Here is a 26,955-nt window from a genome sequence, read left to right as displayed (position 1 = left end):
GTGGGACAAAGTAGGAATGGACAGTTTGACATTTACAGCGAAAAATGAGTGAATTCAAATCACACTAAAACCCCACAGGACTGCGCACCACGGCCAAAAACACCACTGTTAGTCTCTTTTTTTGCTCTAAACTGCAGTTAAATAATACTGAGAGAAAATAACGAAGTGCAAAAACGTGAGGAAGACAAACGTGAGGGATTTCAGGGAGCGTTGAAACACCAACCTGAAACCGAAATCATAACATACATAGAATTTTTTTTTAAAAAGAAACAAACTATTAAGTTCATTATAAAACAACATTCTAAAAACTTGTAATAAATCAGGCGTTTGTGGAAGAGTTGACACTTTTGCAAAATGTAAAATACAAACGTGGTTTGAATCCTAAGCAATAAATAACTCATCGACTCTTCCTACAGGGAAAAACCACAAATCAAGATGGCGACAGCACGTTTAATACTTAACAATACAGGCGGGAGTTTTGTGCTGTTCATTTCCAGAATGCAAACAAATAAAAACATTTAAGTATGGAGGCAAATGACGGATAGTACCTAGCTAACAAAACGTTATCAGATCGTTCTGGCATGGTTTTCTCAAAGTTATGAACTTTGAGTTATGAATTCTTCCAGTTGAGTTATCTGGTCTCTAATAACGTTCTTAATTGTTAACTCAAAAATATTTTATTTATACATCCTTCATGGAATGTTTCTCTGAAACATTTTAGTTCCACATTTGTCTAACATTTTTTAAGCATTACTAGTTTAAGAATGTTCAGAGGACATTTAAAGTAACATTCCCATAATGTTTGCAAAATGATACAATGGAACATTCCTTGTTTTCTCTTACGTTCACATAACCAAAATTAAACCTTTTTTCTTTTTTAACTATTTGTTTTGAATGTTCAGAGAAAAATAACTTTAGCAAAACGTTCTTAGTATATATTTTTGTTAGCTGGGTAGTTCCTGTTCTTTGAACGTAGATTACTTGGTTAGCTGGATAAGTTTCAGGAACACTTGGCCAAAAACAAGCATGCGTTGCATGTTTACATCACATTTATCAAGGCAGAAATAAATAGTTATTTCGCATTGTAATCTAACTGCATGTAAAACATATCTAATTTAGACATTCTGGCCAAATAACAAATAAAGAAAAAGTTTATATTATTTCCAGTTCATTCATCGCATGAGAAATGGAACGATGCATTGCATTATGGGATACAGTACACAGTGCAATATGCTCTGTTTCATACTGAACAGTACAGTAGGTCCTTGCATACAGAAAACTCACACTATGCACATTATTCATACTGAAGAATTAGTAGAATGCTGGTATGCTGTTAGGTCAAACTTTCCAGTTAGTATCCCAGTTTTATGCCAAGTAATCCTGAAACTTATTCATCTAAGAAAGACACTCAAAAACAGGACACTAGAGTTAAAAGGATGGGTGTTAGGGGTGAATGGATGGACAGTAGTGTAGGAGGAAGTAAAGGTGTGCTTGTTGGGACACAGTCCAGACGGCTGGACTGATCCCAGAGGAAAAGCCCAAGTTTCTTTAACCCCCATCCCACCCCATCCTTTTTCTCTGTTATGAGTAAATGATTTTATCCCAGGCTGGTAATGTTGGCCCTGCCACCTGGGGGCGCCACAATGCGCTGAGTTGTACGACGAGGGATGTTATCGTCAATTTGAGCCCCTGTGAAACGATGAAAGAAAAAAATGAGTTAGATGGCAAGAACAGAGCAAACATTTGGGCTATATAGCATTAAAGTATTTTCTGTTTTAAATGTGCATGAAAACAAAGTATGCAACAATAAAAAAATTGTATAAACAATCAAGCAGGTGAGATTTGCTATATACTATAGCCACATGTTAGTAGTCATGCGGAAAAAGATGGACAAACTTATACATCCAACTTCACATTAAGAGCTGGTCGATAATATTTTAGTTATATTGTGTGACGATATAAACAATCACGTAGCCAAGATTTGCTATATAGGTATATATCGCTTTACGTGAATATACTAATTAAGTTAATACAAATAAAATAATTAAATAAAAAAAAATAATATTTTAATCACAATTTTAATCTAATTTTATGTAAAAATGTAAAAAATCTTTGGCAATATGTTCAAACAACGAGCCAAAACACAATCGCTAACAATCACAGTAATCTTTGTGTTTTGTTAGATTTTTTTAAAATTTTTTTTTTTTTAGTAAAATTTTTTTATTGTAAAATTACCGTTTGTATATTGCATACTGCCAAAATAATATTATGGTAGTATGCCATTTTAAAAAGTATTATGGTAGCAATTATATGTTTGTTTCAAGAGTAAGTATAGGACATTTATGGCTCGTTTCCACTGAGCGGGTCAGTACAGTACAGTACGGTACGATTCGTTACGGAACAACCTGATCCAGCTTGCGTTTCCACCGGTAACAGTACCCTTACTTGATAGGCATGGTGTATGCCGGACGATAAAGCACGACAATAAGCACAACTCTGCCTCTTTTTTGTCAGTTTTAATGAACAATAATAGCCATTATAAAAGTATAAGTACAAAGTATAAGAGGCTTATTTAAGAAGAAATAAAGACAAAAGCAAACAATTCAGTCAAAAGTATGCTACAAAGTCAGCGCTGTACTACGGTAAAGTTCAAAATAAATATATAAAGTTAAACATAACTTTGTGCTCAGCCAAAACAATATGACCAGGAACAAATAATAGATTAATGAGACCACGAATGCCTGTTAAATATAGCCTACCCAAAACGAATTGTATCTCTTGTTTAATCACTACAGAGACATCAGAGCCAGCGGCAAATGTCGGAAGGACTAGGATACATGATCGCCCGGTTATCGCTTGGAGCTCCGAAATTGGCATAACAAATTTTTCAGATAGGTGCTATCTTTATAAATAAACCGCAGATTTGAGTTTTAAACAATTACATTCTTGCCTGAAAAACTCTTAAAACTACATTTCATGACACAATAACAGTAATATTTTGAAAGTTACGTGGGTTTTTGGGCAATGAACGCATATTGAGAAACAGCTATTGTCTGTGTGTGAAAATATAAAATGATAAAATACACTGTTGCACAATGATGTACTGTAAATAAGACCAACACTCACGGACAGCAGAGCGGAACACTGAAGGAGAAGCTTTATCCCTTGTATCACGCAAAAGTGACAATTCTGGTCAACCAATCAGCGTTCTGCAGTGAGTTTAGCTCCACCCTTTTTGGTACCCTTTGCTGTGCTAGGTACCCCAACGGAAGGGTGCCAAAAAAGTGGTACGGTACGGTTCGCTATTTTGGTACCATTCACAACTTCTGACAGTGGAAACGGACATAATTGCGTACCGTACCGTACTGTACTGAACCGTACCGCTCGGTGGAAACGAGCCATTAGTTGTATACTCACCAGACAGGCTGAATCCAGACTGATGCAGGTTGCGAACCGGTTGAGGAGTGTGTTTAACCGGAGAAGTCTTACTGGAGGTGACAGGGGTCATGACCTTAGGTGTCACAGTGACCTCACACACCGGGCCATCATACAGACCTCGTGGGACTCCACGCAGCTCAGCAAGCTGTGATGAGAGATGCCGTAATTAGACAAATTTTTTTATAATTTATTTCTAATTAAACTAAGAGTCTTATGTTTGTATATGCGTCTATGTATGTGTACATACCCTGCTGCGGGCCTTTATCCTCTTGTAGACGTAGTCTGGGAAGGGTTTACGGGTGATGTAGCGTCCAGAACCCTCAGTGGTGTGGAGGTTCCCGTCCTCCAGGACGATCTTACCCTGGCTGATCACCACCAGAGGAGCTCCACGCACCTCAATCCCCTCAAAGATGTTGTACTCCACTGCCTGAGAATGACAGAATGAGGGAAAAGCTCTCAGCTTTAACCACTACACTGCATGAAAGTCTGTCTAGCCGAGCTTTTGAGGCTCTATACTATCAAAACAATCTGTAGCACATCCTAAAATAGTAAATAAACCTAAAATATTATGGAAAAAACAGATTTACTAACGGTCAATATTTGATCTTGTAATGTTCTGAAAGAAGTCTCTCATGCTCACCAGGGCTGCATTTATTTGATTAAAAAATAAAATAAAAACAGTAATATTCTGAAATAGTATTATAATTTAAAATAATAAAAATTTCTTTATGTAATTTATTTCTGTGATGCAAAACTAGTCTTCAGTGTCTCATGATCTTTCAGAAATCATTCTAATATGCTGATTTGCTGCTCAAGAAAGATTTCTGATTATTATCAATGTTGAAAACGGTTGTGCTGCTTCATATTTTTTTGGAAACTGATACTTTTTATTGTGGAATTTTTTATTAATAAAGTCTTTTTATGCATCCTTGCTGAATAAAAGTATTAATTTCTTTCAAAATAAATAAATGAATTAATGTCTAACCTTTGAATGATAATGTACATTAACATATCCAAGAGTTCACCAGCACTCAGATAATTCACTCTTTCTATATTTGACTGCAGCAGCGTCTCATTCCGGTCAAATTAAATCAGCACACAAATCGCAGCATCAGCCTCATTGACAAACAGGAGCAGACAGAGCGAGTGAATCAGCAGAATACCAAAACAGCTCAGAGCAGAGGATCATGGGAGTCGGAGCTGGTCCAGACCTAATGGTGTCACCCACATTACGGTTCATTTAAAGTGCATTCAGATACACAAACAGCCAGTGACGCACTAATCTAAGGCCTCGTTTACGCTGCAGGTATTGATGCCCGATTCTGATTTGTTGCCTATATCTGATTTTATCGACCGTCCGTTTACACGTTCTTTCAATTGTGACCCATATCCAATTCATGTGTTTACACCTGACAAGTCGACATACGATATGAAACATTGTGCATGCTTAAAGAATAATATGACACCATTAAACAGCAGAGACGCAGTTTTTCATGACGTACAGAAAATCCGATCTGCCTGTTTACATGACAGTCGTGTTGGCACATATCTGATTTTTGTCTGATTTATTTCCACTTATGAAGGAGGCCTGAAACCGATCTAGAAATATCCGAATGCATGCATTTTTTTCCTGTTTACAAGGTCATATCTGTGTCACATATGAGCAAAAAATGGAATTGGGTCACTTTTAACTGACAGTGCAAACTTAGCCTTACATTCAGACATCAGAGCTTCCTACTCAGCTGACAAATATTACTGAATCCAAACTTGAAAAGTGATTTGGTTGTAAACAAACTCTTCTCACCAGGTGGTGGCTCTTAGCGGAGATGATTTTGGTGACGTCGGGGTCCCAGAGCACCAGGTCGGCATCAGAGCCCACGGCGATACGGCCCTTCCGTGGGAACATGTTAAAGATCTTTGCGGCGTTGGTGCTCGTCACGGACACAAACTGGTTTTCATCCATCTTACCCGTCACCTGTGAAGCAGAACATTTATCTTAAAGACAGGGTCAGAATCTTTTTGTGGGAATGATACAGTAATGAGAGTTACATTGATTTTTACCACAGTATATAGCTATAGTGTGTTGTGCACGTATTGAAAAAGATTCGTATTACTGACAGGTGCCTTGTAACTCTTGTCTTATTTTTTCATGTTGATTTTTTTTTTAAATTTGTAAAGTAAGTATTTTTATTATAAAATGTTGAAAGATTAATGGCAGAAATATGGTTATTATTTATTGGAAGGTTAACTAAGGTTATTAGTGAGGATTAATGGACTAATTAGAAAATATAATACAAAACATAATTGATAGATTTATTGATTAATGTAAAACATTATCAATAGATTAAATGATCATCAAAATAATTATTTGCTCTAGCCCTAAAACACTATATTACTTCAATAAAAACAATAAAAAAGTATTTTATGGTAATATTAATAATTATAACAACGTATTATTTATTATCTTGAATATTATAAGCAATAAATTATAATAATTAAAACAATACAACATGGCGTATCCAATCAGACTTTAGAGATGAAATATATATACATAAAAATATTAATTATATACAGGTACATACATTTTATATATATATATATATATATATATATATATATATATATATATATGACTCTGGACCACAAAACCAGTCTTAAGTGTCAATTTTTCGAAATTGAGATTTACACATCATCTGAAAGCTGAATAAATACATTTACAAAATATCTTCATGGAATATGATCTTTACTTAATATGCTAATGATTTTTGGCATAAAAGAAAAATCTATAATTTTGACCCATACAATGTATTTTTGGCTATTGCTACAAATATACCCCAGCGACTTAAGACTGGTATTGTGGTCCAGGGTCACACATATATATATATATATATAATCAAAATAATGTGACATGGAGCATCTAATCAGACTGTACGGATGCAACTATTGATTAATAAATACACATTTTGGCTACAATAATCAAATAAAGATAAACCCTTTAAAAGTAAAATAAAAAAACAATTAAAATGTTAAATGTAAAAGTAATTAACAATAATAATCAAAACAATGCATCATGGCTCATCTAATCAGATTTTAGATATGAAATTATTGAATAATAAATACCCATTTTGGGTACAAAAAAATAATACAGATAAAATAAAAAAAAAGAAAAGAAACAAATGCATAAACCAATGCATGCGAAGTAACAAATGCATAAACTCCTCGTGTCTCATATAACCTGGATCTGTAATAATATTAATGAACACATAGAGCAGATAAATCATGTCTCACCACACACTTGTCCCAGATGATGGACATTCTCTCCTCAGTACCGTTAGTTCCCTCCGGGATGAGGGTGAAGTTATCCTTGCCCACGGCCCTCTGGGAAGTGTTGAAGGTGCAGTGAGCACTGCCAGTCACCTGCAGATCACCACTGCACACAAACCACACACAAAACACTTACAAACAGTAATACATTTGCACATGGCAATATGTTTTTTTTTTTTTGGACAATGTAATACCATGGTATACTTAAACAAACCTTTCAATAGCATGTATATGAATAGCATGTGTACCTTAAAGCAACCATTCAGTACCACAGTATATTGCTAGCTGACATAAAATGCTTTCGGAAGGTAGTGTGGCATGCTAAACTCCATCTAAATTATCTGAACTACATCTGAAAATATTTAGCTAATTATTTTATAATTATTATACATAGAATTTTATGGCTGCATATTAATTGAGAGAGTAAATTAAATGTTTACACTATAAAAAATGATTTGTAACACCACATAAACACTTTAAATTAATTGGAAAAGGCAAAAGGTTGATTAAAATACATCTAAAATCATTTAGCTAATTATTTTATCATTATCATACATGCAATTTTAACACTGCATATTAACTGAGAGACTAAATTAAATATTCATACTTCTAAAAATTAATTTGCAGCACCACATTAATATTTTAAATTAATTAGTAACATCAAAAAGTTGATTAAGCATGATGAAAAAGAAAATGTGATCAGTTACTAGATAAAATTCTTCCTCTTATTTCCCTAACACAATCATATACGTCTTATTATATTTGTTTATTAAAAAAATGCAAGAGGACTAATTATGTATCTAAAACCCATATTCCAATGTACCACGGTATTACCATCAGAGACCATCACTGTACCATGGTGTAATTTTAGTATCATTGAGATAATATTATAGTTTTTATTAATACATCGAATTCGTTTTATTTTTATATTTTCTGTTGTTTTAATTTAGTGAAAGTTTTAGTTATTTTGATTGCTGCTTTTGTCATTTGTATTAGTTTTTTTATTTTTTAAATTTTAATTAGTTATTGTAGTACATCAAGTTAATCTAAATGAAAATGAGAAATGAAATGATGCTTTGGCATCTAGCTTAAAGAAAAGAGGTTTATGTTTATATATATATGCAAACAATATATATATATATACAGTATATTGTAGATTCACTAATATCTATCTATCTATCTATCTATCTATATATACATATATATATATATATATATATATATATTTATAAATCTTTTACATCAGTTAGCATTTATTTTAAGTAAATGTTTTTTATTTAATGATTTTAGTGATTTTAGTTTTATTTAACTATAGTAACCATAGAATTTCTACTACAGTATGTATCATTTGTACTATTTCAACCCAGTAAAGGGTTCTTTCATTGCCATTTGTATTATATCTTAGTTTGTCATAAGAACAAGTAGAGTAAAGCTCTTCTTTGTGTAATGGCGCCCTCTTGTGATCACCCATAAATATTCCTCCCTTTAAAGTAAGCATGACATACAGTAATGGCTAAACCCTGCTCTGCACACACTCACTGTGATCCAAATAACCCCCTGCAGTCTATGTCCCATAATGCACTAGAGCAGCTGCGGACACACACCAGGCCAGCAGGGAGTTGAGATAGTCCGGGGTGGTGGGGTCGGGGCTGAGGGGTGGAGATGTGATGTAGGCTGCAGCTTTGGCCCAGTTCTTGCTCCAGTAGTGAGTGCCGTCGGTCCCCAGGCTGGCTGAGATGGGCTCCCCGTACACCACGGTACCTGCGGAGCGAAAGCATTGGGTCAGGATCACTAGACCGCTTCCAGGACTAGATTTGACAGCTACTTTATTCTTCATACTTAAATGCCTCATGCTCACAAGCAAACTTTGATGTGTTTCAATCCCTGAAGAGCTGTTTTGCTGTATAACGTCTTATAAAACCAGCCTAACCAGCTAAAGATGCGGTCAAGACCCTTTTAAACCCAGCTATGACCAGACTGGAAGACCAGCTTAGCTTGGGCTGGTTTTAACAGTTTTTCTTTGTTTGTTTTTTCAGCAGTGTCACTGCCAAACCCCAAAAACCTTTTAAAATACACATTTATATTTAAGATACAATTCATGAAAACAACTAAATCTCGATTTAAGGATATTTGGATATTTTTACTGGAATACGAGTCAATAAATACTAATAAATACTCCAACAGAGTCTGACATTATTGCTCAGCTAACAATTTGATACACCAATAAGCAGGAAAATACACAACACACAAAAATCTGGAGGAAATAGTTTAGTTTTAAGTATACTTATTACAGATACTTTTTAAATAGTCATTAAAATATTTTTTAAATTGACATTTCCCTTGACTTGTGGCTTTATAGTTGCACAATATAAGCATAACACGCTAACACCATTTCCATACCAGTAATTTCATTGCAAAAATCATCTTCTTTTTTAGTATTTTTTTCTTGTTTTCCACTACAGTTACACATTTAAAGATGCATTAAATGAAGATACCCTTGAATTTTTTTTTCTCATTTACTTAAGGAAAAAAAGACGTCTTGTTTTCAGAAAAATGTATCAAAATGTATTAAAACAAGAAAAATGTAATGAATTTAAAGTGTAAATTAAAGATTGTTTTTCTTTCCCTACCAACAGATATTTTTTCTTGTTTTAGGCATAAACTCACTTAATTTTGATAGTCCAATTTTGAAAAGTTTTTCTCTCAAATATGACATGTGAATGTGTTTTCTTGGACCGAAATATAAAATATTTATTTTTAAATGCTTTTTAAAAGCTTTTAAAATATATTTATATATTTTTTTAAATGTATTTTCAAAAGTACACAACAAATGGTCAAAAATATAGTGGTAGAATATGGAAGAAACATTAGCAAATATATTTTTGGTTAGTTTTTGTTTATTTTGAATATATTTACAAAATAAGACTATCACCATAATACAATTTCACTAGTAGTCAGTTCACTAGTTTTTGTAACATAAACTGCAAAGAATTTTTTTTTTTTTTTTTTACCCCACTGAGAGGTTTTTTTAAACATAAACTCACTTCATTTTCTTCAGAAAAAAAAAAAAAAGGCCATTTTGCTTCTCAAGTTAATATATATTGATTTAATAATGCTTATTTGGTACTGGAAATCAAGACAAAAATACTGTGTAAGAAAATCTTTTTTTGCAGTGTAGTCAGTCTAGTTAGGAGTGTGTTGATCATTTGAGAATGAAACCATGTGCCATTTTCCAGGCCCTTTTGGGTGATTTACTGCGAAGCTAATCAACACATTGGACTTTTCTATCAAACATCTGTTGTACCTTTTTTCCTGGCCTGTGCGATGACATCTGCAGCGCTCTTGCTCATCACTTTGGTGATGTAGAGTGGGCAGTTGGTCTGATTGGCGACGGTCACAGCCCGGTTGACGGCCTCGGCCTCCACCTATAAAACAACGTCCGACACTCACTGACTGTAGCAGCCCTTCAGAGTCGAACAAAAGGAGGCAGAGAGTTTCTGACGGGTCCCTTCGATTTATTTTACTCAGATGCAATAAACTTCATTACTGAAGTATTCGTTGTCTCAATTCTTTGTTGCAATCTCTCCATGCATCACAACCATTGCTTGACTTCACCGTAAAACTCGCTCTGCTTGCCGAAGGGATACTAACAGCTGAAAGCTCGAACCATTCTCCCAGGCTGTACCTGTTAGCTCGTGAACAAACGTGGGTTACTCATGCTCTACTTCGTTTCACTTATATCCTATACCACGTTTATTACTCCCTTCGGCTGAAATTACAGCCGCTCAGCACCTCCTGAACGCAGACTGCACTTAATGTGTGGCTAAAGGTTTCTGGAAGGCTGATGAGCCTGCAATACCAATGATCAATGAGTCTGGCAGCAAAAACAGTGGGGAAAGTGGAAAGTCTGAATTCCTCTGATCCCTAAAGGGAAATAAACCATAAATGTGTTTTAGTGTAGCATGTCTGAAGGTTATTTTGGAAGCGTTCTTGGGTCTCGATGTCCGATGACGTGCTAAAAACCCCTTCCATATGGTGCACATCTGTAATGTTGCAGTGTGAATGTGTTGTGATGGTGTATTTGGTGTAGTTTGATGTGCATGTGAAGTGTTTTACCTCCTCTGGGCGGCTCAGAACGTGTCCTTCTGGACCAATGATACCCAGTCCCAGAATCCTCTTCTGCTCCTGTAAACAGAAGAAAGTAAAAGAGGTTTATATGGATTTCACTGCAAAAAAGAATATATATTTTTAAGTTCTTTCTCTCGCATTTTCATTACAGTTAAGCACATTTGATTCCAAATTATCATCACTGTAATTCAGACACTTTACTTATTTCCCTTATTTTGTATTTTTCATTTATTCTTAAAGGTGATTTATTATTACTGCAATTTTTTTAATTGATTTAAAAAAAATAAATAAAATCAGCATAAAGCAGTACAACAAATACTGCATTTAATATAATATAATTTTTCACCTGCATTAATGAGAATTACATTTCTTTTTACATTACAAAACATAATGTCTATAATAAGAACTGGGGATGGGAGGATAATCTATCTGTCATAAAAACATCACAGTGCAAAAAAATCTTATTCCCTTTTTGAGGTGACATACTGTATATATACACAAATACACTACCAGGCAAACGTAGAATAATTAAATTTGTTTAATGTTTTTAATGAGAAGACTCTTGTGCTCACCAAGACCACATTTTTTTATAATAAATAAACAAAAACAGAAATGTTATAAAATATAAGAATGTAATAATTAGCATATTAGAATGATTTCTGAAATAAATAAATCAAATAAAAAATTGTAATAAATATTTTAAATATTTCAAAATATTACTGTTTTTACTGTATTTCTGATCAATTAAATGCAGTCATTGTACGCAAGAAGAGACTCTGTTGTTTATCCGTGTTTGTGTGTGTGTGTGTATATATATAATTCTTAATATTACATCTAAATTATATATATATATATATATATATATATATATATATAATTTATTTATTTATTTTTTAGGGTAGGAAAGGTGAGCTTACCTCAGCAATGATGTCTCCGTTCTCTGCGTGCACCTGGGCAATGGCTCCCAAGTCCCTGATCACACTGAACACCTCATACATCTGCAACAGTAGGAGAAACACAGCATTGGGTGTGGTTTCTGTGTTTATGCAGGTCAGTTTGTTTTATCATCTGCTCTGGATCTACAGCTAGAGGAAATGTGCTGAACATCAGAGCGAACATGCCTGTTCCCCTGAGACCATCAGCCCTGCACAGCCCATCACGGAGAACTCCTCATTACTGCACTCTCAACGCACCAAAAACACTAGTACTGCTCATTTAGTGTCTAATCCATCTTTATCGGGATAATTAAATAAATATGCATGAGAAATCATGCATACCTGGGAGTCATTTAGCTGGAAAATGTCCTTGTAGGCCAAGTAGACCAGGAAAGAGTTGACACCTGGGAGAAAAAAAAAATATATCAGACATGGACGTGCATACAGAGATCTAGAGCTGCTGAAACAGGCAATGTTGACATAATGAATTCATGGACTTTGAGAGCTTAAAAGCAGAAATGTGCAGGTTATATTCTTGTTAAAGCCCCTTTAATGATTCTTCCCTCAAAAATGTATGTATTTTTACAAATAAAGTACCTAATTCATGTGGGAATACTGTTCTTGGTGTATAAACTTAATTGATATAACTGCTGCATTGTGACATTATTTTTGTGAACATTAAGCATTTTTGGCACCAAATTCTTATTATTGAACTGCATTTGGCATTTGACATTTTACTTGTTTTATTTTTTATATATATTTTATATAAACTATTTTGCTTTTTGTTCTAAATTCTAAATTATTCTTTGTATTTGTTTATTTAATTTATTCTCAAAGATGATTTTCATGTGATGTTTTTACGAAAAAAAGTGTTTTAATGAAAAGATTCTATATTTTTAAATTCAAATCTTAATGTAAGCTGTAAACTGCCTAAATCATCACTTTTCATGTGAGAACGCTGTTATAGGTGAATAAAGCCAGAATCACCAGATTTACCCACTTGACATGAGCAAATATTATAACTCTAATCTCATGTTAACACATACAGTAATGTTTAAGTCCTGCATCTGAATGTGAATTTTTCATAGGAAAATTTGGGGGACAAGTTAAAATGATCTTCTCTGTTAATCAACATTGCAACAAATGCTGTCAACTGACCTAATCTAAGCTTTTGTTTTTGTTGCACACATGCAAAAGTGTGTAAACTGCAGAGGAGCATACCGTGATCTTTGACCAGCGCCTCCAGCTCCTCCTGCATGCCCTTGTGCCACTCTGTGATGTCCACATGCAGAGAGTAATCGCAGCAGGACTTGTGGTCGGCCCACTCTCTCCACTGGTTAAAAGCAGCGATCAGACTGACGCCCGGCTCTGGGACCACATGATCGACTGAAAACACACAAACCAATCAAAATATAGTGATACTGTATACTTCCTTTAAAGGAAATGTAAATATATAGAAGGAAATGGAAAGATATTAAATATGTCATTTGTCCCAGTTTTCAAGCTAAACTATCATAGAGAACGACTTGCGGTTAGTGTTATTTTAGTATTATTTACATACTGTTACAGCATTTATTAATATTTAGAATTTGTATTTTTACATTTTTAGTTTTCATTTTAATTTTAGTTTAAGTTTTAGTAATTTTGTTATGTGCTTTTGCCATTTTTTAACTTGTCATTGAAAGCATTGTATTATTTTGTTTTCTTTCCTTAACCAAGGAACTGGACACATGAAATGTCATGTACAACATTTTGAAATTATTATTATTTAACTTTGAGTCATTTTGTTATATGATTTTTTTTTTTTTTCAATTTGTCAATTTGACTATCTAAAAACAAAATTATGTGTAATACTTTGTTTTCTATAACATTGGTAACCATAGTAACATACAGTTATAGTTGAATAGTAATACAGACGAAAATAACCGTAATTTTTATAGTTCCGGTCAAATATTGCAGCGGAAATATTATTAACATCTTTAATATGTGAATGCTGGGAAATGACCATGGCATAAACGGGATAATCAACGGCTAGCTGTGCATTAAATGATTTGAATGCACGACGTGGAGGCGAAGAACCGCCCGACGCGCAGCGGAAAGTGGTTGCCTCCGCAAAGTATATACATATACATATATACACATATGAGGACACAAATTTGTATAATGACATGGGTATGACATAGGTATTACAAGGAGAAGATGACTCATGAAGACATTACCCCATGTCCCCATATTTCAAAAGGTTTATAAATCATACAGAATGAGTTTTTTTGAAAAATGCACAAAGTTTCCTGTAAGGGGAAGGTTTAGGTGTAGGGCGATAGAAAATACGGTTTGTACAGAAAAACCATTACGCCTATGGAATGTCCCCACTATTCACAAAAACAAATGTGTGTGTGTGTATGCATTTTAAAGCTTTCTTTATATTAAAATAATGAATCAACAATAATGACTTTTTTTATCTAAGTTTAATTCAGGTGTAATCTGCCTTTTTATGTTTTAGACGTACTGATCATAGTGGTGCCGCCAGCAAGAGCAGCTCGTGTGCCCTGGTAGAAATCATCAGCAGCTGTCATTCCCCGGTCGGGCATCTGGAAGCGAGTGTGAACGTCGATGCCGCCGGGTATCAGCATCCTGCCGTGGGCATCGATGGTCTTCACACCACCAGGAACTATGAGGTTTTCACCGATTTGCCTGGAGACAGAGAAAGAGAGGGTCACAAAGGTCACAAACAGAGGTCATCTCTACTGTCAATCATTACTTATGAATAGTGCTGTCAAACGATTAATCGCATCCAAAATAAAAGTTTTTGTTTGCATTATATGTGTGTGTACTGTGTATATTTATTATGTATATATAAAGACACACACATGCATGTATATATTTAAGAAAAATATTTCATATTCGTATATTAAATATATTTATATATAATATAAATTTAAATATATACATGTAAATATTTTCAAAATATATACTGTATGAGTGTGTACTTATACATACATAATAAATATACACAGTACACACACATATTATGTAAACAAAAACTTTTATATTGGATGTGATTAATCGCGATTAATCGTTTGACAGCACTACTAATGAATATGAGATATAATGACAAGAAAAATAACGATATCAAATAACGACAATAACAACAACAAAAAAACACTTGCTTGATGACTCCATCCTCCATATAGATGTCGGCATGGAAAGACTGATCATCGTTCACTATCTTCGCTCCTTTGATTAGAAGTCGGTCACTCTGTGAGAAAGAGGCAAAAGAGTCTATTTATACAGTAATCTAACTGTAACTCAATAGATATCACATGCTATCAATTTAAGTACAGACACACTTTGTCTTGCACAGTATGAACAATAAAACAAAAATGCATGTGCATATTTCACAGCAATATTTCTTTCACTGGCGGTTTATAAAGGCCACAAACCCACTGCCACTAAATACAGCTTTCACTCATTTTCTGAGCCAAATCTTTTTCTCTACACACACAATTAATTTTCTATGCTTTTCAAAATGAAATTATATATATAAAATTATATACATGAAATTATATATATAAATGTGAAATTACAAAATTAAAAATATTTATATATAAAAATGTATTTATATTATTTAATTATTTATTAATATTCATGTTAGTTTATATTTATTTATTATTATTGTGTGTGTGTGTATACACACACACACACACATAAAAATATAAATAAAAAATTACAAAAATACATAAATTTTGATTTTTTTGTTCAACACTGCCTCCTGCATTTATACAATATATAAAATACATACATTTGTGTTATTCATTAATATTTATGTTATTTTATATGATTTCACATAGATTTATTGTGCTTGTGTGTGTATATATATATATATATATATATATATATATATATATATATATATATATATATATATATATATATATATATATATATATATACACACACACAAACACACACAAGAATATATACACGTTTAAAAAAATTGTACTATAGTGACTCCTGCATTTTGCGCACACGCACGCACGCACACAAACACACACACACACACACACACACACACACACACACACAGAGATAATTTCACAAAAGGATTCACTTTTGCTATTAAATGCAATTATGATACCAAAAATCCTGCAACGTGTGTGTTGACATAAAAAGTCACCACTGTTGTTGACATTAAAGTGAACTGATTTGATAGCATGACATGACAAGGTCACTGTAGGAAACAACCAAATGAGATGCAACTGTAGATTGGGCACATACTGCACAGTATAAACCACACAGTACACTAAAACATGACTAGCAAACACTAGACATCAAGTTCAATCAGAGCTGAAGCATGAAGATCGCTGAGGCACATCAGAGAAACACAGTGATTCTTATCATGCTAAATCAATTCTGACACGCCATCATGAGCCCAAACGTCATTTCAGGACACCGCCATCGACTGCGACCCGCATGCTTCCCTCCTGTTCAGACACGCAGTGCACAGAAACATGGTGCATGTTCAATTTCACATCACTGCAATAAAAAATAATCTGATTTAATGCCATAGCATTGACACCTTAAACCCTGTCGTCATGGTGTGAAGGACATGCACCCTTATCCAAGAGCATGATGGGAATGGTGGTGGTGGTGGGGGAGGGGGGAGTAATGTAATTGCGCTCTGTAATTAAGGAACTGATGGGATAATTGTCATGGATGTCCTATTCGGTAGCGGTTTGTCTGCTAATGAGTAGCTATGAAGAGAGGAGAAAGTAGAAAAGTGTTTGTGCTATGGAGAACAAGACATTGTTGGAAAGACTGTTGCAAACTTAAATAAACGGATGAAATGCCATGAATTAAGACTTAAGTTCACAATTAAGTTCAAGATTGTATTTTATGAAACAAGCACACATGAATGAAACCCCAATGCCGTATTTAACTCCTTGTTATGACCAAAATCTTATATCAAAATATGAGTTTTATTTCATGATAATGATATTGTTATTTTTGCAGAAAATAAGGGTTTTACAATATATTTTTACAATACATTAAAAACCATTAAAAAACGTTGTTACTTGAAATGAAATCGTTGACTAGAAGAAGCATTCTTTTAGTTGGTTATTCGCAGAAAAAAATAGTTAACATCTGGTCCTTGAGGTAATTACAGTATATTGGGCAAGAAAATCCAAATGTATGCCTCTCATTCATTGACCTCAAATGAAAAAACACAAGTAGTAGCATCTAATGAATGTTTTTCTCTAACGTTACCTTAGATAAATGTGTGTTATTAGGTGCACATCCAAGTGTTTGTGCGGTGCGTGGAAGTTATTAGTGCGCTACTGCATGACATGGAGGTGCCAACGTTATCATTGGCATTTTTCCCAATAACAGTGCCATTATTAGAAACAAAATGCGCCATCATTTTTGCTCATACAGATAAGAGTATTACATCATTTGAAACTGTCAAGGGTCTACTTTTATTTGTATTCATTCACAATATCAACAAGACCTTGTGCTTCTATAAACTAAAGAAAACAAACAGGATGTGCCTTCTGCCGTCTCTGTTTCTGTGCATGCGGCATAAAACTCAGACACGTCTACTCTAAAATAAACCAATTCAAATCGAAAACAAATACTCTGTGATTATGTAAGGCACATTTCCCTCTAACGGCGTCCACTGTACTGCGGAGATGACAAGTCAGCATCCATGTTGAAAAAACCTGAATACACATTAAAAATATCGCCCAAACAACTGAATCAAGTTTTAACCAACCATATCGGCTAGCAAACATATTCTGCATAGATATTAAACCTTAAAGTAATAAATACGGCTTGGGAAAGAACAATCATGAAATGACTTACACATCTGAATGGAAATCAGGCCTAATTCATCTCTGAGACAAAGCCTTTCTGTTCACTATGTTACTATGAAACACACAGCAGCTCCGGACTGCATTCATCATCACAGCCGGCGCTCGCTCATGCTGTTAGCTGAAAACATCTCGCAAACATCCAAACCATCTTAACTGCATTAGTCACAGTGCAAGCGCGGCAGCTCTCGAGCTTATTTGTGATGTTTAGAGCGAGCTCGAGATCAATGTCAGAGATCAAGATGAACTCTTTTTATTCAGCCGTGACGGACATGTGCTCTGTATTGTTGTTGGTTGTTCACTCCTCTACACAAATCCATTACTAATGCTGAGTCCAGACAAATGCTGGCGGCATTACGGCCCAAAGGCTCATTAAAACAGACCTTTACATCTGCTTTACTGCTGAGCTTTTGGCTTATTCAGCAGTTCTTTAACGTCTTAATGCATATTCAGGAATACTGACCAATTAGAGGATTAAAGAAGGTAGACAACATCTCAAATCTTATAAAATGGAGAGTTACGGTCCTGGATGCTAATCGGCCTTCTTTATGACCCCAAATCTGATCTGGATAAGCCCTGTGTCCAAAATATAACACATCACACATGGCTGACTGTGAACTCTGACTGCATCTTTCCTAGAAAGAATCAAAGCTTTGGCTAGGTGGAATATAAAGTGATTTGCTTTTAGTTAATAAAGTAGATCATTTAAGTACAAACAGACATTTAGTTTAGTATATAAATTGGTTGATCTTTGGTAAGTTTTGACCACGCAAATGGTAGCTATTTAAGCTCTCCTGACCATATTTGTGGCACAATTTTGAAAACAATTAAAAAATTAATGACATGAATGATTAAGAAGGAAAAAATATGGGTAACACTTTACAATAAGGTTCATTAGTTAACCTTAATTAATGCATTAACTACTGTTAACTAACAATGAGCAAGTACAACAGTTTATTGTCAGGTCATGTTATAGCTTCATGTTAATATTAACAGATAAAACTTTATTTTGACTTTAGTTTTAATTGCACATGTCAACTTTATATAGTATGCACATATTTTGAGTACTGTTGATGACTAGCAATGGAGTTTGATAGAAAATACTATTCATTACTACACACCTCTCCATTTTTGTTAGAAAAGAGATAACCAAAAAACATTTTATTAAGACCAACAATTTCCTGAACACAGTGAAAATACCTCTAAAAAGCCCCCATAGCAGACAATACCCCCCACACACACACAAATATCAGCTAGCTGATGTAAACTGTAAAGGACATATATGCAATGTCTTCAACTATGACACAAAAAGATTTCTACTCATCTCTAACTAAAAAAGAAATCACAGTTACCGTAATGCACATGCAACATAATGAAAAAATGGATCCAAAAAATGGCCACTAGTTAGCTAAACCTTGCCTATCCAAAAATATATATCCAGTATTACAACTTCAAGATGACGTAAACCCTAATCCTGCTAAATTTTGCATGAGGACTGCACAAGATACCAAAAAGGAAAGTGACGTAACTTTGGGCTGGTAGTTTGCCAGACTGTTGTCTTGAATCGACAAAGGAGTGCAAACTTCCTGATCTCTGCATGTTCATGGTATTTGATGACAAAAAATAACCGAATAACAGAAGCTACATATTCTGACACCCATCTGGAAGAGCAGTCCCTGCAAAAAATGGTAATTCAGACCACTTAACAACTCAAATGACATACATTTTGTATGGAAGAAGAATAACAAAAAATATGAGCAGCATGAAGTATGACCAGTGTTGCCAACTAATTTTCAGGGGAAGCTGCTAAAGGAAGGTTCATTTGTTGCTAAAAGTTGCTAAATGGCATTGTGATGTCTCACGTAATCACAATGCAAAATTGTTTCAGTGCATCAAATCTCAGCTAAAAATATATTTTATATATGTTAATTTAGATTTGTTCGTAAAATATTATAAATGTATAAAGCAATATTAAAATATAAACAACTAATTTTAAACACAACCTTGAGTTATTTAACACTTACACATTTTTGAACGATTACAATTGAAGTTTTTTATTAATTAGCTAGTAAACTAGTAAAACTGCACATTCTGAAAAATTGTAGTTTTAAGCAGTGCAGCCTATTAGTAGTTACTTAGTAAGTTACACTCTAATAAATGTCTGTAAAAGTAGGGCACAATCTACTATGTTAATATGAAGGAATTTTCCGTAATTATTTTTCACAGGTTTTTTTTAACATGCATTTTAAATTACACATTGTATTTTGGGGTTACAGGGTTACAACGGATAATGGAAAATGGATAACAGATAATGTCTTGGAAAATTAAAATCTGCTTTGCAACGATTTGTATCGTGAAAAGTGCTATACAAATAAACTTGAATTGAATTACTGGAAACTTTTCCATTTTTCAAGATATTTTTCTTACAGTGTACTAACTGATCAACAATTGCAGGTACACTGTAAAAAAGTTGAGTGAACTTAAAAACATTTTTTTTACCAGCTTCAGCAGATTTTTGAGTTTGCTCAACTTATTTTTGTGGGAGATTCTCAAATTTTTGTTGTATAAACTTTACAATAAAATTTTAAGTTGGCTCAACTTTATTATAAGCTACTCACAAGGTGTTTCATAAATGAACAATTATTCAGCAATTAAATTATTATTATTATTAAATTGAACAATTGCGAATAGCAGCTAACTTAATTCACGTGATGTGTCTACTGGCATCTTTGGTTTCCTCTTTTTGTGTAATTTAGATGGAAAATGCTACTTTTTAATAGTAAGAGTCATGTATCAAAAGTTGCTAAATGTTGCCAAATAAATTTTTAAAATGGCTAAAATTGTTGCTAGGTGCTTTTGGAAGAAAAAGTAGCCAGGGTAGTCTGAGAAATTGCTAAATTTAGCAACAAAATTGCTAAGTTGGCAACACTGAGTATGACTACATAAACCCTCTGGATGCTGGCACCGCACACTCTCATTGTATTTCTCAAACTGCAAAAAAGTTTAAATATTTTTCTATGGTAATCAACATTATACAACAAATGCTGTTGTTAGAGCTGAACTCGTATTGAACCCGGAATATTCCTTTAATCCATTGTAAAGCCTGTGAATGGGCTTAATGGGTCATTACGTAACGGCAAAAGTCCCTCCTCTAAATCAAGCGCTACAGTGTTTGGACTAGAGACGTTGAACTAAACGTTTGTTCTGGTTAAATGTATTTCCGACAGCTAAAAGCGCCTAGTGCGGCTCTGTTTGGATTAAAGAGACAAATGCAGCACTTAATAATTGACTTTTTCTTCAGCTGCACATGTAGTGTGTACTTCAGCGAGCGTGAGGGGCTGCTAATGATGGCCTCCAGAGAGTCCATCCATACCAGAACAAATCCCTGTGACCCACTTACAGTGAATCTGGTGCATACTTTTATCCTAAAGACATACACACTAACTCAAGCTACTCCAATTGACAGTCATAATGGCCCTTGGATGGAGTGCACTCCCATCCGGCGTGCACGAGAAAAACTGTCTTTCCGAAAGTAATGTGCACTGAGAACCAAGAGATCTGAGCTCCAGTAAGTGGGTCAAACTCACTAAGATTCTTGAAGGCACAGTCACGTTTCTGTGGCTGATCGGGTTTGTGTTTCAAGGCTTCACGTGAATAACATAAATGCATGCATGCATGTAAGAATGCAGTCGAAACACAAAAAATATATACATACATGTGCAGTATTTTGCGAGTTGTAGTCTGTCCTGCTATGTTTACTTTGATGTGGCTTTCAAAAAACTAGACATTGTACAGATCTCTTAGTCATGCTACATAAATGTCCACAGACAAATGATTTAATCAGGTCAAAGCTGGTTCACCAGTCTCAATTTCTCTTCCCACATTTGTGTTTGTTTTGGTTTTGAACTGCAAATCCAGGTCTATAATTTATAGTATTTCGTTTACTTATTTTGAGTGGTAAGAATCATACTTTATGCAGTTGCATGAATGGAGATACTTCTAGCTACATAGTCATTGCTTTTGAAATATGCAAGTTGTGCAATTGCCACATTAGACACTACAAGCATTAGCGTTGCTTTCTTCTTCATATTTACAGCTAACATTTCTGGTTTAAAGGAATAGTTCAACCAAAACTGAAAATTTGCTGAAAATGATTTACCCTCAAGTCATCCAAAATTTAGATGAGTTTGTATGGTCATCAGAACAGATTTGGAGAAATGTTGCATTCCATCACTTGCTCAGCAATGGATCCTCTGCAGTGAATGGGTGCCGTCAGAATGAGAGTCCAAACAGCTGATAAAAACATCACAATAATCCACACCACTCCAGTGCATCAATTAATGCCTTGTGAAGTGAAAAGCTGCGTGTTTAAATAAATAAATCCACCATTAAGACATTTTTATGTTTCCAAGTGAAAACAGTCCAAAACAGCTCTAAACAAATGTGTGGGTGGATTTTGATGTGAGAGACAACAGGGATGGACTTTCTCACTGAAGGTAGCCAGAAGCGACAGTTTAAAGTTAAAAATGTCTTAATGATGGATTTGTTTCTTACAAACATGCAGCTTTTCACATTACAAGACATTAACCGATGGACTGGAGTGGTGTGGATTATTGTGATGTTTTTAATCAGCTGTTTGGACTCTCATTCTGACGGCACCCATTCACCACAAAGGATCCAAATAAATTATATAAATGATATAACAATTATTAGAGTTTGTTTTACAAGCAAATACTTTTCAGTTTTTATATTTCAAAATTTCACTTGCACTTGTTACTTGAGTGAAAATAGTTTCCATCAATAGTTTTTCTGTGTAACAGTGGGACTAGCATGACAGGCTCACAGAGGTCTTTTTTAAAAAGTCTGAGTTTGCTGTATTCCCGAACATGAGCTCAACTGCTCTGCGCTAGCTGGAAATGTTGAGTCTTTCTGCACCAGAGGGTTAATCGAGAGTTCAGCTTCAAATCAGAATGACGTTTTCGGGTTCTGAACTAGCAATCAGTGTAATCCACAGGGTCAATGTGCTGTCAAAGATGAAAGATGATCTTTATTGCGACAACTGAGGTCGTATAAATGTCGTAGTTTTAACAAAACGAATGTCAAATTACAGCGAGCAGTTTGTCTGCCGACAATCAAAAGCACATTAGGTGTCGAAACCAAGTTTATTGGCACTGACATTGTTCTCAGGAAGACATATCATTACATGCTATTACTCTGCAATTTTCTTCAGTGATTTTTCTAACCACACTTTTGAAGCACATGCCAGCGGCACTGCTACACTTACTGTAAATGTGATAAAATGCCACATTATTTTAGTCATTTACAATCAGAAATCAAAAATAAAACATCAGAAAGGAGATTTCCATTTATAGATGGTTATGTGATTAAATGGAGAGCGAACTGTTTAAGCTTCCTGTTTCAAAGAAAATCTCACTTTTGTTCTAGGGTTTTCAGAAGAGATCTCCTTAACGTCTCAGACTTTGTTCAGATTCAACAAGAAGTCTGCAATCAAAACCCAAAGATCTCAATGCAAACTCAAACATGACTGAATTTCTGAAAGTCCAAATTTACAACTTTTATCTATATTTTATAGGTTATACACTGCAAAAAAAATGATTTTCTCAGTATTTTTGTGTTGTTTTCCAGTACAAATATCTAAATTTGCAAAAAAATCTAAATAGCTGATTATTTGTTTTTCAGAAAACAAGACTTAATATCTTAAGTTAACTTTATGCTTCTCAAATAAATGTACCTTTATCTAAGAATGTTTGCACTGAAAAAATATTTTCTTGCTTAATATTTTGTCTTGTTTTCTAATACAAATATCTAAACATTTTTGAATCAAGATACATTATATGAAATACAAAATGACTTAAGATATGAAGTCTTGTTTTCTAAAAACTGTATCTAAAACAATAAAAAAATATCTGCCAATGGGGTAAGAAAAATTATCATAATTCAAAATGAAAATAAGATTATTTTTCTCACCCCATTGGCAGATTTTCTCATACCTTTATTTATTTATTTTTTAAAGAAGACTAAAGATGTTAAGCTAATTTTGCTTTTCAAGTAAGAATGTTTACATTTTTTTAATTGAAAACAAGACAAAACTACTTTTAAAGAAAAAAGTAGTTGCAGTACATGAGAGAATAAGTAGATTTTTCATAAATGAAAAATATCGGAGCCGTGAACGAGCAATAAAAGTTTCACAGCATCCATCATGATGGGTTACTGACACACATCTCAGTTTTTTAAGGTGAGTTTCATTACTGTTGCTAATTCACACAGGGGTCAAAGAGAACGAACGGTTGCACTTTTATCAAATCAATGAGAGCCTGAGCGAACGACATAAAGCCGGCAGACCTCTCAGCCATTCGATACGCTGCGGACGATGAAGTCAGGCGAAGCAGAACATTGTCCGGGCTGCGGGAATGTGACTGCTGCAGAAAACATGGCTAGAAAGTGGGCCATGGGGGTGTATGTGTGTGTTTCAGACAGAAAGGATGGAGTTCTCAGGCTCAGAGAAATGGATGTTGTTCCCTCAACATAGCATCTCGTTACCTCGACAAAATGATCTCGTGGCCACGACATATTATCATGTTCCCACGAGTTATGATGTCATGGCCACGACAAAACTAAGTGAACCGACCATGTCACCTCGCGGGCACCGTACTATTCTTTATAAAGATACAAAGAAAATTTTAAGAATCTACATGCAGCTCTTTTCCATACAATCTCAATTCAGTTCAATACAATTCACATTTCCACATATTTTAACTGGAGCTACATTCGCTTTTGATGAGTTAAATTTGGGTGTTTCCTCACATAAGCTGTCATGTGTTCAGAAGAACTGAAATATATAGTACATAAGTCTTATGGACTAGTTACATAACATTTGATGGTGCTTTTTTTGTTCATTTTGGAGATTGACAGACAATGTCCTTGTATACAAAACAGCTGCATGAATATTCAAACGCTCTCCTGTTTTTCACTGCATGCAGGTTTAGAACAATGACATAACATGAACTATTGCTTTAAGTCTTTGAGCGTGCAGTAGAGTATCGCTGTTTGCCACCCACTGGCAGTCTTATCACCATCCCTTAAGATGGCTGAAGCTTAGCTAACGTCCATGAGCTAAAGGCAAGATCTAACAGCAAAGGGAGAGTTTTCATCTTTCTCCCTCCTGTCCCGATCTGTCCTCCTGTGTCCGATCTGCCTGTTCCTACAGGCCTTTGCTAACTGATTAGCGCCACCTCTAAAACAATCCCAGTGAATATCGATGCAGTGCAGGCTGTCTTTGGACTATAGAGGTCACTGGTGAACAGAAGACATTTTACAGGCATGTACCACCACATACCATGACACACACTTTACATTCACTGACCTACTTTTCAAAAGAGGATTTTCATTCATTTCCTCTGGAGACGACGGTTCTCTGCATTTAGCATGACTATCAAACCAGCTCCGGCTCACAGCGGGGGTGGGTGCGGAGGCCATTGTACTGGCAGCTGAACCAAAGCTGCTTTTTACATTAATGAAATGCACTTTTGAAGGTGAATGTTGTTGATGCATTCCTGCTACTAAATCTGAAACAGGTTCTGTTGGAATAGTGAATAATGTTTGGTTTGAATTGATTCAATTTTATTGGAGTTTATGATATATACCAAAGGATGCATGCATGCTTTCCGTAAGCTAGTTTTTCAATAAAATGACATTTTGAAGGTGAAGGTTTTCAGTGCATGCAAGATTTCCAAAGAATTACAATAATGCATTGCTTCAAATTCATTGGAGATAAGATACATATCTTTTAAGGATAGCTAAATATATGTTTACTTTATTTGAGCCTATGCATTATGGTATATCTCCAGGATCTTAAAATAATGCATGCATGCTTAACAGCTTGTTTATAAATCAAATGAAACATACGCCTACTTATGATGGTGAATGTTTTGATGCATGCAAAACAACATTCACAAAGACTTCCAAAGAACTGCAGTGATGCATTGATTGATATTCACTAGAGGTAAGATATTGTGCAAAAATGGATAAACATTGATTTTTTTATTTATTTATTTAAGGCTATGTATTAGGGTATATTCCTAGGATCTTAAAATAATGCATGCGTGTTTAACAGCTTTCCGTGAAGTTGTTTTGAAATAAACTGAAACAAATTTATAGTGAATGTTTCCAGTGCATGCAAAACCATAATTCACAAAGACTTCCAAGGAACTGCAAAGATGCATTGCTTCATAGTCACTGGAGATAGTAATGGCTAAGAATTATGTTTATTTTATTTAAGGCTATACATTACGGTATAACCCTAGGATCTAAAATAATGCATGCATGTTTAACAGCTTCCCATACAATTGTGAAATGAAAAAATACAAAATGCACTGAAATCATTTACCATCATAACTACATACAAATCACCAGTCACAAAGATGCTCCATTCATTTAGAACCTAACATTGCAGCAGTGTAAGACTGAAGAATTGAATTCAATAAATTATAATATGCAATTAAAGTAGGCAGGTTATGGTTATGGCCAGGAATAATGCATCATATTCTGTTTAAATGAGGCCTGTTTTATAATGCATGCATTCTTGATAGCTTTCCACAAGATAACAAATGAATCCAATGTGACCTATAGAGGAGCAAAGGGTGGCCCACAAAGAAACACATTAAAGTGGGCCTGAACACATCATACACAGAAACCAGAGGTGACAGTAATCCAACATCTGATGGAATGGTATTGACATAACTGGACCACTATAAAACCACAAAACCGAACTGCATATAACTTGATCAAATGCCATTATATGAATCTCTGAAGTCGCTGTCATTTCATGCCATCATATTCTTTGTCGATTTAATCGCGCGCTTTTTCAGCCTATCTTTTTGTTGATTTGTACTCACAGTGATGCGAGGGATGTTCTTCTTGCCCTGGTATCCGGACATCTCTGCGCTGATGGCTGGAGATCCGCACGCGTAATGGTTCCCGATGCGCGTTTGGAGAAGCGACGCCCCGCAGCTCAATGACACCCGCCGCCGTCGGCACAAAACAAACCGGACGCGATGGAGGAAGGTTTCCAGACAATCCTGCAGAGATTCTGAAGGTGGACGATGAAAGGTTTCAGGTAACGGGCTCTTCTCTCTTGTTCCGGCGCAGCGGCAGGACGCTCCAGACAGACACTGATGGAGATTTACACGGCCAAAGCCACAGTGCATGCGCAACACCCCACCCTGATCCACACACACACA

General features: G+C 34.8%; 1 protein-coding gene across 1 annotated transcript; it reads right to left on the bottom strand.

Annotated features, from left to right (window-relative positions):
* Positions 1 to 436: 436 nt before the first annotated feature.
* On the bottom strand, positions 437 to 26,955 carry dpysl2a (dihydropyrimidinase like 2a). The gene is made up of 14 exons (XM_058785816.1): positions 26,611 to 26,955; positions 14,996 to 15,084; positions 14,335 to 14,519; positions 13,047 to 13,211; positions 12,168 to 12,229; positions 11,808 to 11,888; positions 10,879 to 10,947; positions 10,067 to 10,187; positions 8,367 to 8,523; positions 6,727 to 6,868; positions 5,243 to 5,413; positions 3,686 to 3,865; positions 3,418 to 3,583; positions 437 to 1,689 (listed from the first exon to the last, which is right to left on the bottom strand). The coding sequence occupies exons 1-14, from the start codon at positions 26,920 to 26,922 to the stop codon at positions 1,598 to 1,600; spliced, it is 1,992 nt and encodes a 663-aa protein (XP_058641799.1). The 5' UTR covers positions 26,923 to 26,955; the 3' UTR covers positions 437 to 1,597.

This window comes from Onychostoma macrolepis, chromosome 08 (assembly GCF_012432095.1).
Source record: "Onychostoma macrolepis isolate SWU-2019 chromosome 08, ASM1243209v1, whole genome shotgun sequence".
NCBI classification, from domain to species: Eukaryota; Metazoa; Chordata; class Actinopteri; order Cypriniformes; family Cyprinidae; genus Onychostoma; species Onychostoma macrolepis.
Note: the sequence above shows the minus strand (reverse complement) of the source record. Positions and strands in the feature narration are given on the sequence as shown.

Excerpts from the sequence above, each read along its gene's own strand:
- dpysl2a (XM_058785816.1), bottom strand. The coding sequence starts at position 26,922 with ATGCACTGTGGCTTTGGCCGTGTAAATCTCCATCAGTGTCTGTCTGGA. Across the intron at positions 12,230-13,046 it reads GGCGCTGGTCAAAGATCACG|GTGTCAACTCTTTCCTGGTC; the intron begins GTATGCTCCTCT and ends TTTTTCTCCCAG. Across the intron at positions 1,690-3,417 it reads GTCTGGATTCAGCCTGTCTG|GGGCTCAAATTGACGATAAC; the intron begins GTGAGTATACAA and ends ATCGTTTCACAG.